The sequence below is a fragment of the Hyperolius riggenbachi genome, chromosome 11 (genome assembly GCF_040937935.1).
Source record: "Hyperolius riggenbachi isolate aHypRig1 chromosome 11, aHypRig1.pri, whole genome shotgun sequence".
In the NCBI taxonomy this organism is placed as follows: Eukaryota; Metazoa; Chordata; class Amphibia; order Anura; family Hyperoliidae; genus Hyperolius; species Hyperolius riggenbachi.
In genome coordinates, this window is record NC_090656.1 from 210,160,684 (window position 1) to 210,176,398 (window position 15,715).

The window sequence follows — 15,715 nt, forward strand, 5'->3', positions numbered from 1 at the left end:
AGAGTGGCAGTAAACACAATGCTATATAGTCTGGCTGAGCGAGCGGTGTACTACTGTTCCCAGCAGAATCAGAGTGGCAGTAAACAATGGTATATAGTCTGGCTGAGCGGTGTACACAGAGTGTCAGTAAACAATGGTATATAGTCTGGCTGAGCGAGCGGTGTACTACTGTTCCCAGCAGAATCAGAGTGGAAGTAAACAATGGTATATAGTCTGGCTGAGCGGTGTACACAGAGTGTCAGTAAACAATGGTATATAGTCTGGCTGAGCGGTGTACACACAATGCTATATAGTCTGCTATATAGTGTCAGTAAACAATGGTATATAGTCTGGCTGAGCGAGCGGTGTACTACTGTTCCCAGCAGAATCAGAGTGGCAGTAAACAATGGTATATAGTCTGGCTGAGCGGTGTACACAGAGTTTCAGTAAACAATGGTATATAGTCTGGCTGAGCGGTGTACACAGAGTGTCAGTAAACAAAGGTATATAGTCTGGCTGAGCGGTGTACACAGAGTGGCAGTAAACACAATGCTATATAGTCTGGCTGAGCGAGCGGTGTACTACTGTTCCCAGCAGAATCAGAGTGGCAGTAAACAATGGTATATAGTCTGGCTGAGCGGTGTACACAGAGTGTCAGTAAACAATGGTATATAGTCTGGCTGAGCGGTGTACACAGAGTGTCAGTAAACAATGGTATATAGTCTGGCTGAGCGGTGTACACAGAGTGGCAGTAAACACAATGCTATATACTCTGGCTGAGCGAGCGGTGTACTACTGTTCCCAGCAGACACAGAACAGTAAACAGAATGCTATATAGTGTGGCTGAGCGAGCGGTGTACCACTATTCCCAGCAGACACAGAACAGTAAACAGAATGCTATATAGTGTGGCTGAGCGAGCGGTGTACCACTATTCCCAGCAGACACAGAACAGTAAACAGAATGCTATATAGTGTGGCTGAGCGAGCGGTGTACCACTATTCCCAGCAGACACAGAACAGTGAACAGAATGCTATATAGTGTGGCTGAGCGAGCGGTGTACCACTATTCCCAGCAGACACAGAACAGTGAACAGAATGCTATATAGTGTGGCTGAGCGAGCGGTGTACCACTATTCCCAGCAGACACAGAACAGTAAACAGAATGCTATATAGTGTGGCTGAGCGAGCGGTGTACCACTATTCCCAGCAGACACAGAACAGTAAACAGAATGCTATATAGTGTGGCTGAGCGAGCGGTGTACCACTATTCCAAGCAGACACAGAACAGTGAACAGAATGCTATATAGTGTGGCTGAGCGAGCGGTGTACCACTATTCCCAGCAGACACAGAGTGGCAGTAAACAGAATGCTATATAGTGTGGCTGAGCGAGGTACACAGAGTGGCAGTAAACAGAATGCTATATAGTGTGGCTGAGCAAGCGGTGTACTACTATTCCCAGCAGACACAGAGTGGCAGTAAACAGAATGCTATATAGTGTGGCTGAGCGAGGTACACAGAGTGGCAGTAAACAGAATGCTATATAGTGTGGCTGAGCAAGCGGTGTACTACTGTTCCCAGCAGTGACACAATGACAGGGGGGACCCTGGCTAGCGTGGCTGGAGCGCGAACTACCCTGCCTGCCTGCCCAAAGCTAAACCCACAGACAAATGGCGGAGATATGACGTGGTTCGGGTATTTATTTACCCGAACCACGTGACCGTTCGGCCAATCAGAGCGCGTTCGGGTCCGAACCACGTGACCCGTTCGGCCAATCACAGCGCTAGCCGAACGTTCGGGGAACGTTCGGCCATGCGCTCTTAGTTCGGCCATATGGCCGAACGGTTTGGCCGAGCACCGTCAGGTGTTCGGCCGAACTCGAACATCACCCGAACAGGGTGATGTTCTGCAGAACCCGAACAGTGGCGAACACTGTTCGCCCAACACTACCTGACAGTAGTATATGCACTTCAAACTACTTTAATGTTTGCTATATTAAACTGCTGGTTATCCCGCCTGTCCCTTCTTACTAGATCCAGATACAAGATAATGATATTTGTACAAGCTGTCCCTACTTCCTTTCCATGTTATATGTATCTTTATGTACAATCTGAGTTGTTATAAATTTAAAAATTTCAATAAAAACTTTGAAAACAAAAAAAAATTAGCTTGCCGCTAGATGTTGATGACGCTGTGTGACCCTGGTGTCATCAACAATTTCCACAGAAGAAGTCGGCACACCATCTATCCATGTATGGGTGCTTGATGAAGTGACATGGGCAATGTCACATTAACAGTCCAAGTAGTAGCAATCATGGTAACCACATGCCTTGATAAAGGGGGACCCTGTGTGGCCCCGAAACAATTGTTGGTGATTGTGTGGAAACTGGCACAATAAATATATGTGCGTTGAAATTTGGTGTGCTGATGATTGCTACTACCTGGTGTCATCAACACCGATCACCGGGGAACATGTCATCGCCAAGGGAGAAGGAAATCTGCTGAGGGACATGGAAGAGGACACTGGGGAAGCTATCTGAGGTACATGACGAGGGATCCGCACGCCAATGGTGAGTATAAGCACCAGTATAGGTTAGCCAGCTATAGATGCCCCAGTATAGGATAGCCAGCTACAGTTTCCCTGGTATAGGTTAGCCAGCTATAGGTGCCCCAGTATAGGTAAGCCAGCTATAGTTTCCACAGTATAGGTAAGCCAGCAATAGGTTCCAGAGTATAGGGAAGCCAGCTATAGGTGCCACAGTATAGGTAAGCCAGCTATAGGTTCCACGGTGTAGGTAATCCAGCTATAGGTGCCACATAATAGATAAACCAGCTATAGGCACCACAGATTAGGTAAACCAGCTATACGTGCCACAGAATAGGTAAGCCAACTATAGGTGCCACAGTATAGGTAAGCCAGCTAGCGGTGCCACAGAATAAATAAGCCAACTATAAGCGCCACAGAATAAATAAGCCAGCAATAGGTGCCACACAATAGGTATTCCAGCTATAGGTGCCACACAATAGGTTACCCAGGTACCCCCAGTACTGTAAAGAGAGCTGTACCGCGGGCAGAGGAAAATGGGTGATCATCTCTGGAGAGAGTCTCGGTGAGTAATACTCCCCCTGCTCATCTCACAGCGTCAACGGGATTCGGATGGGAGATAGGGAGGGGGGATCAGAAAGGAGAATTGGAAGGAAGAGACGAAGTCAGGATCAGGAAAGAGAGAGAAAGGTAAGGTGGGCAATGCCACAACACTGCTCTGCCCCGCCATCTCCATGTATGCTTCACTAGGACTGATAGATGTTGGTTGGCACACCGCGGGTAGCTCAGATCGCTACCCATAGTGTGCTGACAGGCATCCATCAGTCCTAGGGAAGCTTACAGCAGCAAAAGAAAGATGAGCTGGCGGCGCAGAGCAGCTAGAAATCTCCCATACAGCATGGAAGAGCCTGACTCGTCCTTACTGATATCAGCAACTTTTAGCTAGACGAGGCAGGCTCCTCCATCCCGCTAGGAAGGTTAAATATTAAAATACTTTAACTGAAAGTATATTAACCTTGGGGGAGTCGTGGAACCCAGTTTTTAAGCACAGCAGAGCCCACAATCCAGAGGCTAGCCTTCACAACAGTTAGTACTGTCGCCAATTGAGACTGCTGGTTATTTGAGTTCCAGATAAACAGGACTCTACTGTACTAGAAAAAGTGGATGATAACTAAAACTTATTCAGGCTGTCTCCTGTAGCGTGGATCGTGGGGGAGGTCCGAGAGCTGCGCAGCCGCACTTGCGCATATGCGGACTGCGCAGCCGCGGCCAGCTCCGGCGACCATTTTAGTAGAGGCAGAAGAGCCCGACCCGGGCTGTGGGGTCGGGAGCTGGCCCAGGGGGCTATTGAGCGGCGGGGACCCGGCAAAACGGCACGGAGGGCGCGGATGGCGTCCTCCGTGCACTCAAATGTCATGCAGGTATTTACGTTTTTTTTCCTATTTCGCCCATGAGTCCTTTAAGTTAAGGTGAGATCTCTAAAGTTGACTCTTCAATCCTTAAAATAACTCCGGAACTCTAAAGTTAAAGACAGGGGGCCATATGCAATTCACCTTTTCACCTGAGTTTTCTCCTAGGTGATATTTTTATAACTTGTAAATAAAATACCTTTTAAACCACCAGCAAGAAAACACATACTCAAAATTATTTTGATAGTACTCCTTCACCTAGTTTTGGTATTTTTTTCCATTGTAAAGTGCTAAAAAGTTATTTTAAATCAAATATTAAAAATTATCTCCTAGGAGAAAACTCGGGTGAAAAAGTGAATTGCATATGGCGCAGGCTGTTAATTAACCGCATGTGAAAATAACTACAGAGGAGGTAACTTAACTCAATTTACTAAGATCATGCTAGAGATAATAAGGCAAGAGAAAACTTACCTCCACACAGTGAGAGAGTTATCTTATCTCTCCATTCCTTAACCACTTCCCAACTGAGGGGTTTTACCCCTTGACCACCAGAGCAATTTTCACCTTTCAGCGCTCCTTCCATTCATTCGTCTATAACTTTATTATTAGTTACCGCAATTAAATGAACTATATCTTGTTTTTTTCGCCACCAATTAGGCTTTCTTTAGGTGGGACTTTATGCCAATAATTATTTTATTCTAAATGTGTTTTAATGGGAAAATAGGAAAAAGTGTGGGAAATTTTTTTTTATTATTTTTCAGTTTTCGGCCTTTATAGTTTTTAAATAATGCATGCTACTGTAATTAAAACCCATGAAATGTATTTGCCCATTTATCCCGGTTATAAAACCATTTAAATTATGTCCCTATCACAATGTTTGGCGCCAATATTTTAATTGGAAATAAAGGTGCATTTTTTTCAGTTTTGCGTCCATCCCTAATTACAAGCCCATAGTTTATAAAGTAACAGTGTTATACCCTCTTGACATAAATATTTAAAAAGTTCAGTCCCTAAGGTAACTATTTATGTATTTTTTTAATTGTATTTTTTTTTTTATTACAAAAAAAAATAAAATTGGGGAGTGTGGGAGGTAAGGAGTTAATTTTTTGTGTAAAACTAATTTATTTGTATGTGAAAAATGCTTTAGGGTGTAGTTTTACTATTTGGCCACAAGATGGCAACAGTAACTTTTTGTTTAATGCGACCTGACGCTTGCAGGAAGTACTAGGAGGCTGGGAAAGTTTTTTTTTTTCACAATGATCGTGCTGCTTATCGGAGAAGCAGCGGATCATTGCGGGGCTTAGATCAACGAAGGGGAATGGATTTTCCGGTTCATTGATCTCCGGGCGAGCGGCCTGCGGCGTGTTTACAAGCGGGAGTGCTCGCTAGAGCGAGCGGGAGCTCGGAAAGTACGGATTTCTCCGTCCCTGGTGGAGAAAGGATGGAAAAAGGGACAGAGAAATCCGTACGCTTGGGGGTAAAGTGGTTAAGTTACCTCCTTTGTAGTTAAGTTACCTCCTCTGTAGCTATTTTCAGAATTCTGGAGTTATTTTAAGGATTGAAGAGTTAACTTTAGAGATCTCACCTTAACTTAAAGACAGAAGAATTACCTTTAGGTTTGCCTGAGGTAAAATGTTTCCTGAATATTATATGCCTTATCACCATGGTGATTTCTCTAGAAACCTTACTAAAGACAGGAGATAAGCTTAGTGAATTGAGGCCATAGTCATTTAGATCATCGGTGTGGGGACAACATTGGTTGAAAGTCTTCTATTTGTCAGGGGTAAAGTCGTTTGTGTAACATTGCGCATATGTTTACGACAACTTTAATCTAGCGTGTGCATGGACCTTATTAATGGATAAATAATTATTGAATATATCTTTGTGTATAGTTTAGATTATTAAAGGTTGTTTAATATAAGCAGAATGGACAAGGATGCAAATCTTAGCCCATAGGCCACAAGAGCGAGCTCATGAAGTCTATTCCACTTGGACCAGGCATAAGCTTTCTTATTAGTAAAACAGCCATCAGATAGGGAATGGTCCAAAAAAAGTGGAACAGTTAAGAGAGGTTTACATATAGAAAGTACGGTGGAAAACACAGATTGTGAAACTTCATACAATAGCCTTGAAAGTAAACTACAAGATATTTAAAAAAGTATTTTGATAAGATGAACATGTAGGTAAAGGCCGATGTTACCAGATGCAGCTAGACTGTATTGGACCTCTTCTATTAGTCTGCTATTTTTCTAGACATGCCCTTTCCAATAATACGTATTTCTGCTAGAGTTGTATGAAACCATTGTGGTTTGTTCTGCTGAGCTACAGAACAATTAGTGTTGCCCCAGCCAATCAAATATTTGTGGTGGTAAATAACTGAGTAAACACTTTTACCACTGAACAACTACTTTCAAGTGGTAAAAGTGGTCATTCAAATAGCATTGCCTATGAGAAGGCCACATGGGGACTGGTTGCTGCTAAAGCTGCAAGCAAAGCATCCTATTCACATACTGATAGATACCACAGAAGAAAACCCAATGATGAGTGTTTTATACTTTTTGTAAGACAAAAAGGGGGACAATCCAGAGCCCCTGATAGTGTAGTAAGTTGAGTAAAACAATCTCCAATATTACATGAAGTGAAATAATACTTTTAAAGACGGGTTACCACTAAGATAACCACACTATAGACAGTGGGGGAAGTTAGACCCGACCCCACTGGAGTAAAAAAAGATGTCACTCTCCGTAGACGTTGAAAAACAACAAAAAGTGGTAACTCCCCCCTACACCAAGGGTGGACTACTGATAATCAAGCAACTGGAAACAGAGGCGCCAAAATAGAACAAAATATACTAAAAACAGTTTAAACAGGAGGCTGTGGTGGACTTACCAACAAAGACTCCTAAAGTCCTCCGGGAATCGTTATTTTTGGCTTACCAGGACAATATTTTTGGCTTGGTATTACAAGGGAGAGGAGAGGGAGGAAGATACCGGCCACATTGATTACCAATGGGGGAAAGATGGGGACAGATACTGGCCACAGAGGTTACCAAGGAGGAGGGGCGAGAAAGGAAGATAGGTACTGGCCACAATGATTACCGGGGGGAGGGGGGCAGATACTGGCCATACTGGTTACCAAGGTGGAGGGGCAGAGGAGGACAGATGATGACCACAAATAAATTATTCATCAATTAATAAATATAATGGAGCAGTCAAATCAAGACATAGGAACAGGTAAAGTCTCAGAATGAAACATGTCAGAAGCCAGGAGATTAGATATAATGGCAAGAGCCACGATTTCACACAGCAAGCAGTGGGAGCTGAATATGCAATGAAGCTCTGGCATGGTCTCATGGAATATGTTCTCCTTAAAAGAAGATCCCAGTACATCATTGCTAGATAGATGGTGGTGGTGGTGGTAGGGGCTCCTGCTGGTGTAAAATTGGAGATACCAGGCATCCTAAGCAAAAGCCACTTGCTCACGAAATTAGGACAAGAGTTTGCAGATAACAGCACCGAAACATTGGCTGATGGCTGGGTGAGGTCCAGAGATGTACCACCACACAATGCCACCAGCAGGTGCAACAGGGAATAGAAGGGCTCCTGCCAGGCACACAAAAAATTATTAAAAAAACAACTATTTGAATTATGTATAGGAAAAGAGGGTAAATGCTGCAAAAGTGGAAAACAATTCCCTACAAAACAGTTTTATTTGTTCTTCATGTAAGCAGAATAGACTTTTGAAGTGAATACATTGGAGGTACCTTCTCTGATCTCCAAGTTATAGCTTTCCAATATGGGAGAATGCAAAGATGGGTGTTCCACCTCCAGAGTTAATTCTGCTCCATTGTCTCTTTTAAGATCAGGAGTTACATAGATGTTACATTGACAGCTGTGCCACAATAAAAGCTTCTCCTGATTGAGGATTTTTAAACCAGCATCCATGGTGTTGCTTCTTGAAGGAAAGTCTTCAAGCTCTTCTTCATCACTTGAGGGTTGATATTTACAGAAAGTGATCAGCTGCCTTTCAGAGTCACCCTCTCGCTTCACATATAAACTTATTCGGAGTGTTTTTGGTTTAAAATAGGACATTTTACAGGAGAGTCTCAGTCGGTACATGTGGATCATATCTTCTTCTGTGGTGATTTTGGAAAGCTTTGGTGGCTCTGGAGGAAATAAGAGAAGAAAAACATTTAGAATAGAGGTTTTATGCCCACATACGCATTCAGACAGTGAGGATGGGACAAGTGCTGGCAAGGGAAAACATTGCATGGCTGTTATCTCAGCTACCCAAAACTATTTTCAGTAGTTTCTTGAGGTAACTCTAAAAAGATTTCAGGCAAACTGAATGACGATATCAAGAGGCCAGTATTGTGTAGTAATTGAATACTACACAATACTGAAAAAAGTGGTCAACTCTTTGCTCCCTCCAAACCCAGATCCACAGGTCCTATCAAAAGTCCAGACAAAGCACACCACAGCCAAGAGCAAAGAGGACTATGTAGATAAATGGAGGAATGAAATAAAGCAGTCACAAAAGCTAACCATATACCAGTCTCTACAGAGAGAATATAAAATAGCCCCATAACTGGGTCATCTCCAAAACTCTCAAGAGAGGAAAATCCTGAGTGCCTACAGACTGAGTGCTCACAACCTGGAAATAGAGTCTGGGAGACACATGCAGACATACAAACCCAGGGAGGAGAAACTATGTCAGCACTGTGAGCAGAAGATCCTGGAGGCCGAGAATCGCTTCCTGCTGCACTGCCCCAAATATACTGCAACCAGGGAAACCTTCTTTAAGAAACTGATGGGACTATTTCTAGCCTTTCACACATTACAGGATGAGAGAAAACTACATTCTACTAAGAGAAATTCACAGTGACAATCCCTGCACACTATGTCACAGCATGCCACAGACTGAAAGGAGCACTGTAAACCAACAAATGTCCATGAACTGCTAAACCACTATACCCTACCCCATCCCATGCCCCCCCCCCCCCCCCCCCATTCTATTTATACATGCTATAGTGGTAGCTTTAGGGACCTTTCTGCACTCTTTCTGACTTTATCCTAAGATTCAAGCAAATATTTCATGGTAGGCTATATAATATGAGGGGGATTGGGGATTATTCCCCCATTGGTCAAAATAAGTCCCTAATAAATTGGTGATTGCAAAATCAAAGGGTGCATTTTTTTTTCTTTTTACTTTCTACAAAGTATACTGGTATCTATTGTTGAGGCGTATAAGCGCTGTAGTGCTGGAGCATGATATAAATATGGGCCAGTGGATTTTAGGATTACTTATATTTTTGTGGATATGCGCACGTAAGTAAAACTGGTGAGCAATTATTTATTTATATTTATTTATATAATGCTAGCATCTTCTGTAGAGCTGTAATAGACTGAATTTTAGTTATTCACTTGTCCAGTTGTATTTTAGTGTGGGTGACTGATCTGTTTAGTCTTTGGTTAATTCTCCAGCCTTTATGACTGTTGAGTTTATGTTTGACTGAGTTCTTTTTGAAAACAATTATTTATTCTCTCTAATTTATTTATTTTTGTGTAATGTTTCCCCCCTGCGTGGGGATATTGTTTGATATGTTATAGATCCATCCCCTTTGAGAAATGGGGAACGCAAAGGGAAAACAAATAAAAAACTATTAACTTATAAAGACCTCCCAGCTGGAGAGGAGAATTGTCAAACTGGACCAGTTGATAGTAAAGACCAAAAAAAACTCATTAAAAGGCATAGCTTGAGATGCTATCTGCATGGACTTTGGTTTGTTTCCCATGTTTCTGTGCATTTCCTCTGAACCCCAAAAACATACTAATAAGTTAATTGTTTTCCCCCTCCATCCAATTCCCCACCTACACAATTTGACAAGCCCTAGTCAGTTATCTTTGGGAGGGGAAGGGAATCAGTTGAAAAGTTAGGTCATAGTAATCAACAGGGGGTCTTAGGGTTAGGCACCACCAGCGGAGGCTAGGGTTAGGCACCACCAGGGGTTGGTTCTGTGTTAGAGTAGGGAGAATTTAGGTCATAGTAATCACCAGGGGGGTCTTAGGATTAGGCACCACCAGGGGGGACCTTAGGGTTAGGCACCACCAGGGAAGGGTTAGGCACCACCGGAGGGGTTAGGGTTAGGCACTACCGGGGGGGGGGGTGTTAGGGTTAGGCACCACCAAGGGGGGGGGGTTTAGGCACCACCTTTGAAGTAGCAGACTGAAGTTAGAATCTTTGGTAAGTAGTTATTGGGCAAAACTCTCTAAAACTCCAACGTGGCTCACTGACTTTGTCCTCAGTGGCTACAGCTCTCAAGTCCTTTGGGTCAAACGGAAAAAAACAATATGTGAGTGTTTACATTTTATTTAACACAATTGCTTTCTTTATTAATTACTACTTCTCCTCCTTCAGTGAACAGTTACCGCTATATCCTGTATCTATGCTCATTCCTACTATTACTATTCTCAAACTTGCCCGTACCCACGTCTGTACTTTACTCCACCACTGCTTGTCTATACCCAAGTCTGTACAGTCATGGCCAAAAGTTTTGTGAAAACAAAATAGCTCAAATACTGTTTTTTTACAAAGTTTGCTGCAACAGTTTTTATGATGGCAATTTTCATATACTCCTGAATGTTATGAAGAGAGATCAGATGAATTGCAAAGTCCTTCTTTGCCATGAAAAGAGGGTGTTGGAGGAATGACAATGGAGTGCATGATGTAGCGGGAGGGGTAATGAGGAAAATAATGGACGTAGCCTGCTCTCGTATGGGATTCTCCGGCGATATAGATGCCATTGTAAACATGGTAGATTTTTGGCAGAGGTGGTCCCAATTAAGAACCATCTAGCATGTGTACCAGCAACGTTATGTACTGTTTAACCACTTAATGGATCCAAGATGAACTTTTACTCATTGCAAAATTGTGTTCCTTTCCTATAGTGTATAGGGCATTCCTGAAGCCAAATACTTTTTTGTTTTTGTTTTAATACTCGAATTCCCCATAAACTACACAAGCCGCGCCCACAGGTTTTCAGAGAGCCAAGGCACTTTCAGACAGTAGCAAGGGCTCATGGGAGCTCAGTCTGGGCAGGAGGAGGGGGAGGTATTACTAGCCAGAGATTTCAGAGGCAGAGGGGAGGAGGGAGGAGGAAGGGGGATTAGGTTGTTTTGCTCAAGATGCAGATAAGCCTGCTTCTGTGTAATGTTTACAAACAACTTGGCTGCTGTCATTGTATCACAGGAAGAAATAATCATATTCTATTAAAGCTGTATGCAGCTAGATTTGCTGTGTAAACTATCTAAACTTTAGATAAGATATATAGACAACTTACTTGTTATAATTAGTTTTTCATCTTGGATCCACTTTAATGAAAAAGATACAGTATATCTACGCCCCTGCAGACTTCACCTTAGCTCCAGAGATGTAAATATACGTATCTCGCCCGCGACCATCCCTGTGCGAGCTCCCGTGTCCATTCATGCCGCCGCCTGTTAGTACACAGATCAGTGAATGTGAACACCGTTCCCATTCACCGATCTAAGTGCCCATGATCAATGAAACAGGCATCAATGAGTTGCCTCATTCATTGACAAAACAGAAAGTAAAAGCAAACACACGTTACCTCCAGTAATGAGTGTATGCAGTAAAAGGTACACAATCAGAATAAAGTGGGGGGGGGGGACATCTAGTGGCCAAATAGTAAAACTACACCTACATACACATCCCATTTAATGAAAATACATAATAAAATACCCATTAATTAACCCCTTACCTTCCCTCCCATAGTTAAAAAAAACACTTTTATTAAAAAATCTATTAAAAAAATACATAAATAGTTACCTTAGGGACTCAATTTTTTTTTTAATATGTATGTCATTACTGTTAGTTTTGCACACACAAAAAAGGGCTTGTAATTAGTGACGGACACAAAACTGAAAAAATACACCTTTATTTCCAAATAAAATATAGTTGCTATTCATTGTGATAGGGACATAATTTAAACGGTGTAATAACCAGGACAAATAGGCGAATTAAATAAGTGGGTTTTAATTACAGCAGCATGTATTATTTTAAAATAAAATTGGCTAAAAACTTTTTTCCATTTTTTTTTTGTATTATTACCGTTAAAATGCATTTAGGAAAAAATAACCGTTAGGAAAATGAACCAGCCAAAGAAAGCCTAATTGGCGGTAAAAAAAAACAAGATGTAGATGATTTTGTTGTAATAAGTAGTGATAAAGTTATTGGTGTATGAATGGAAGAAGCACTAAGTCCTTGTTCACATTGCGTTCTGTTCGCATGTCCGTCCGCGATGTTTTTTTTTTTTTTTGTGAGGCGTCTTTTTTTTTTCCCAATTCCCAGCATTTGGGTGGGCGATTCTTTTTTGTGCTTAGCGGTTTTCTAAGCATTTTTTTTCCAAGCGGTTTTGTAATTCACTCCCTGACGCAGGAAGTAAACTCTTTGACCCAGAAAATAATAAATACAATGTATTTATTCCCAAAAACGCGAATGCAATCGCCCCACAAATCGATTTTGTGAGCGTTGTGCGTTTCTCCTATACTTTCCATTGAGGCGGAATCGCCTCAAAAATGGTGCACGCACCGCTTTACTAAAAGGACAGCGCACGACCCGCACTGATATGAACCTTCTCATAGACATTCATTGGCCACGCGGTCGGGGGGCATTTTTAAAAACCGCACGCGGCTGAATAAAACCTGAAAACGCCTGCAGTGTGAACAAGCCCTGAAAGATGAAAATTGCTCTGGTCCTTAAAGTGAACCTCCAGACTAAAAATCTACGCAGCGGAACTGAAAAGGCTTGGTGTTTCTTTAACAGTTTCACAGCATCAGAACTTTGTTTTTCTTATAGAAGTCTCGTTTTTAGCTGCATTTTTAGCTAAGCTCCGCCCCATCAAAGAAAACTGCCCGGGCTTTTTTCCCCTGATGTTGTGCAAAGCATGATGGGATTTCTGATGTTGTTGTTCTCGTTGCCTAGCAACTGGGAGGGGTGATCAGCACACAGGACAGTTGGAACTGTGTCTCATGCTCCCTGTCACCTCCTTTCAACCAAAAAGATGGCTGCCCTCATGAAATCACAAACCTTTGCCTGTTCTTTTAAAAAAGGGTGGGTAAGAGATTATATTACCTATCTATTTTAATTAACATAACTAATGTAACTTAATGACAGTATGTTTGTTTAGGCTGAAGTTCCTCTTTAAAGGAGTTGTCAGGCAAATTTAAATAAAATAAACGCTACTTACCAGGGGCTTCCTCCAGCCCCAAACTCCCAGGATCTCCCTCGCCACAGCTCTGCCCGCAGCCGTTTGCCGGAGCTCCGACCCGGTCCCCGGCGATGGCGTCAGAGCGACCTGGAGATCGCTCTGTACTGTGCCTGCGCGATCGGCGCTGTCAATCACCGCCAGGTGGGCCGGAGCGGACTGCAGGTCGCTCTGACGTCATCGCCGGGGACCGGGTCAGAGCTCCGGCAAACGGCTGCGGGCAGAGCTGTGGCGAGGGAGGTCCTGGGAGCTTGGGGCTGGAGGAAGCCCCCAGTAAGTAGCGTTTATTTTATTTAAATTTGCCTGACAACTCCTTTAAGGGCAAAAAGCGCTCAGTGGTGAACTGGGTAAATGATATGCAAAACACGGAAGATGAAGTCATATGGAGAAAAGTCTAAAGTAGATTTGCTTTCAAAAGCTGCAAAAATAAATGTAAACATGTCCTTACCTTGTTTGATGTATAAATATATCATCACTACCACTACAGTTACAATTGACAGAGATAATGTCGATAATGCAATATCAAAGTATAAACGGGTCCTCCCTGCAATGACACCAAAAAAAAAAAAAATCATCCTTTTCTGCAGCTTGGTTTTTGAACAGTTCAAGGACTTTCTTGTAAGCACTCTAAGGTGCATTTTTTCATATTCCAATTACTGTGAGCCATGTTGGAATGATTTCAGTTATTAAGTCATGTATTCTTACTTAAAGTATTCTTTACTTTTTTCAATGTAAAACTATATGCATTATAAAGGGCAGCACGGTGGCGTAGTGGTTAGCTCTCTCGCCTTGCAGCGCTAGGTCCTCAGGTCGAATTCCAGCCAGGTAAACATCTGCAAGGAGTTTGTATGTTCTCCCCGTGTCTGTAAGGGTTTCCTCCAGGCTCACCAGTTTCCTCCCACATCCCAAAAACATACAGATAAGTTAACTGGCTTCCCCTAAATTGGACCTAGACTACGATACATACACTACATGATACATACATAGACATATGACTATAACAGGGAACAGTGATGAGCTCACGGATAGTTGAGCTATTCGAATACGTGATTAAAATGAGGCTTAATTGCCTCAGGTGTGCGGCTGGGAGAGAGGGGGTTACTTACCCATAAGTCCGCGGCCCTCTATGCGTTCCAAACTTCTTGCACGTGTCCTGTTGGACGCGTTGCAAGACTCACTACCGCACAATTTCTCCTTCCAGCTTGAAGGAGGAAGTGCACGTAGTGAGTCTTGCAACGCGTCCAATAGGACGCGTGCAAGACGTTTGGAATGCATTGAGGACCGCGGACTTATGGGTAAGTAACCCCCTCTCTCCCAGCCGTACACCTGAGGCAATAAGCCTCATTTTAATCACAGATTCAATTAGCTCACTACCTGTGAGCTCATCATAAACAGGGACTAGATTGTGAGGCCCTCCGAGGGACAGCTAGTGACAAGACAATATACTCTGTACAGTGCTGCGTAATATGTCGACGCTATATACATTCTTAAATAATAAAATAAATATTGGTCCTTTAACAGCAACCCATTTGTTTTGTGAATGGTGTGTTTTGGGAGGACAATTTTTAAGGCCCCTTGCGGCAGGGAAGTGTACCACAGTGCGACACAGTGTGCAAGGGGCCTTAAAAATTGTCCTCCCAAAGCACACCATGCAAGTCTATGGAGACTTGTACAGTTCGTATGATGCTACGCGGTGTGCCAGAAGTATCAAAGTCCCCACAATCCCAATGCAAAGTCTGTAGCGTGTTGCCACATGATTTAGGCCTACTGCATGGGTTATGAAGTAATGCAGGTCAATGGGCAACACAGCAAGTGTGAACGATGGAAAACCAGTGCGATGTAGCGGGAATCTGAGTGATGTACTTCCTGGCCAGCAGGTAATACATCACTAGTAGGAGGCAGTGCCATGCTTATAACCCTGTTGCTACACCATGGTGCAGGGTCCTATGAAGGCTGATTTAAGCCGTGTGGTGCGGAGATGTGCTTGCACCATTAACCTCAGGTGTGCAACCGGCCTAAAGAGGAACTGTAATGACATATAGTAGAATGCAGTAAATTATTCAGGATACCTACTTTCATGTTAACTATCCTGGTTTCAGCATTAGAAACACTCCCTATACACTGCTGTATAGCTGTATATTGGTATATAGCCCCGCCCAGAGGCGTAACTAGAGATTATGGGGCCCCCATAGCAGAATTTTGATGGATCACTCAAATCTAGGCACTCAAGTACAGTGCCACTGCCCCTATCCTATAAGATAAAAGTTGATTGGCCAATGTACATTCCTATGCAATATACACTGCAAACAGTCTATGGGCACTGAAATAAAGTCAGAGCGTGGAGAAAAACAGGAAAAAAAATAGTGAACACATTACCACTTGCGCCTCCTTTGCTCCAGTTGCTATAGTTGCTACAGCTATTACTACGTCCCTGGCCCGCCCTTCCACTTAGGCTTAGCATAGACTGTTTATTGTGTAGAATTCCCCCCTTTCCGAGC

General features: G+C 42.9%; 1 protein-coding gene across 1 annotated transcript in view; it reads right to left on the reverse strand.

Annotated features, from left to right (window-relative positions):
• LOC137537955 (uncharacterized) overlaps nucleotides 1-15,715 on the reverse strand; it is a 75,507-nt gene that overhangs the window by 22,759 nt on the left and 37,033 nt on the right. Inside the window, exon 3 of the mRNA XM_068259881.1 lies at nucleotides 7,695-8,096. Within this exon, the coding sequence (XP_068115982.1) occupies nucleotides 7,695-8,096 (402 nt within the window). The remainder of the gene's footprint in view (nucleotides 1-7,694; nucleotides 8,097-15,715) is intronic.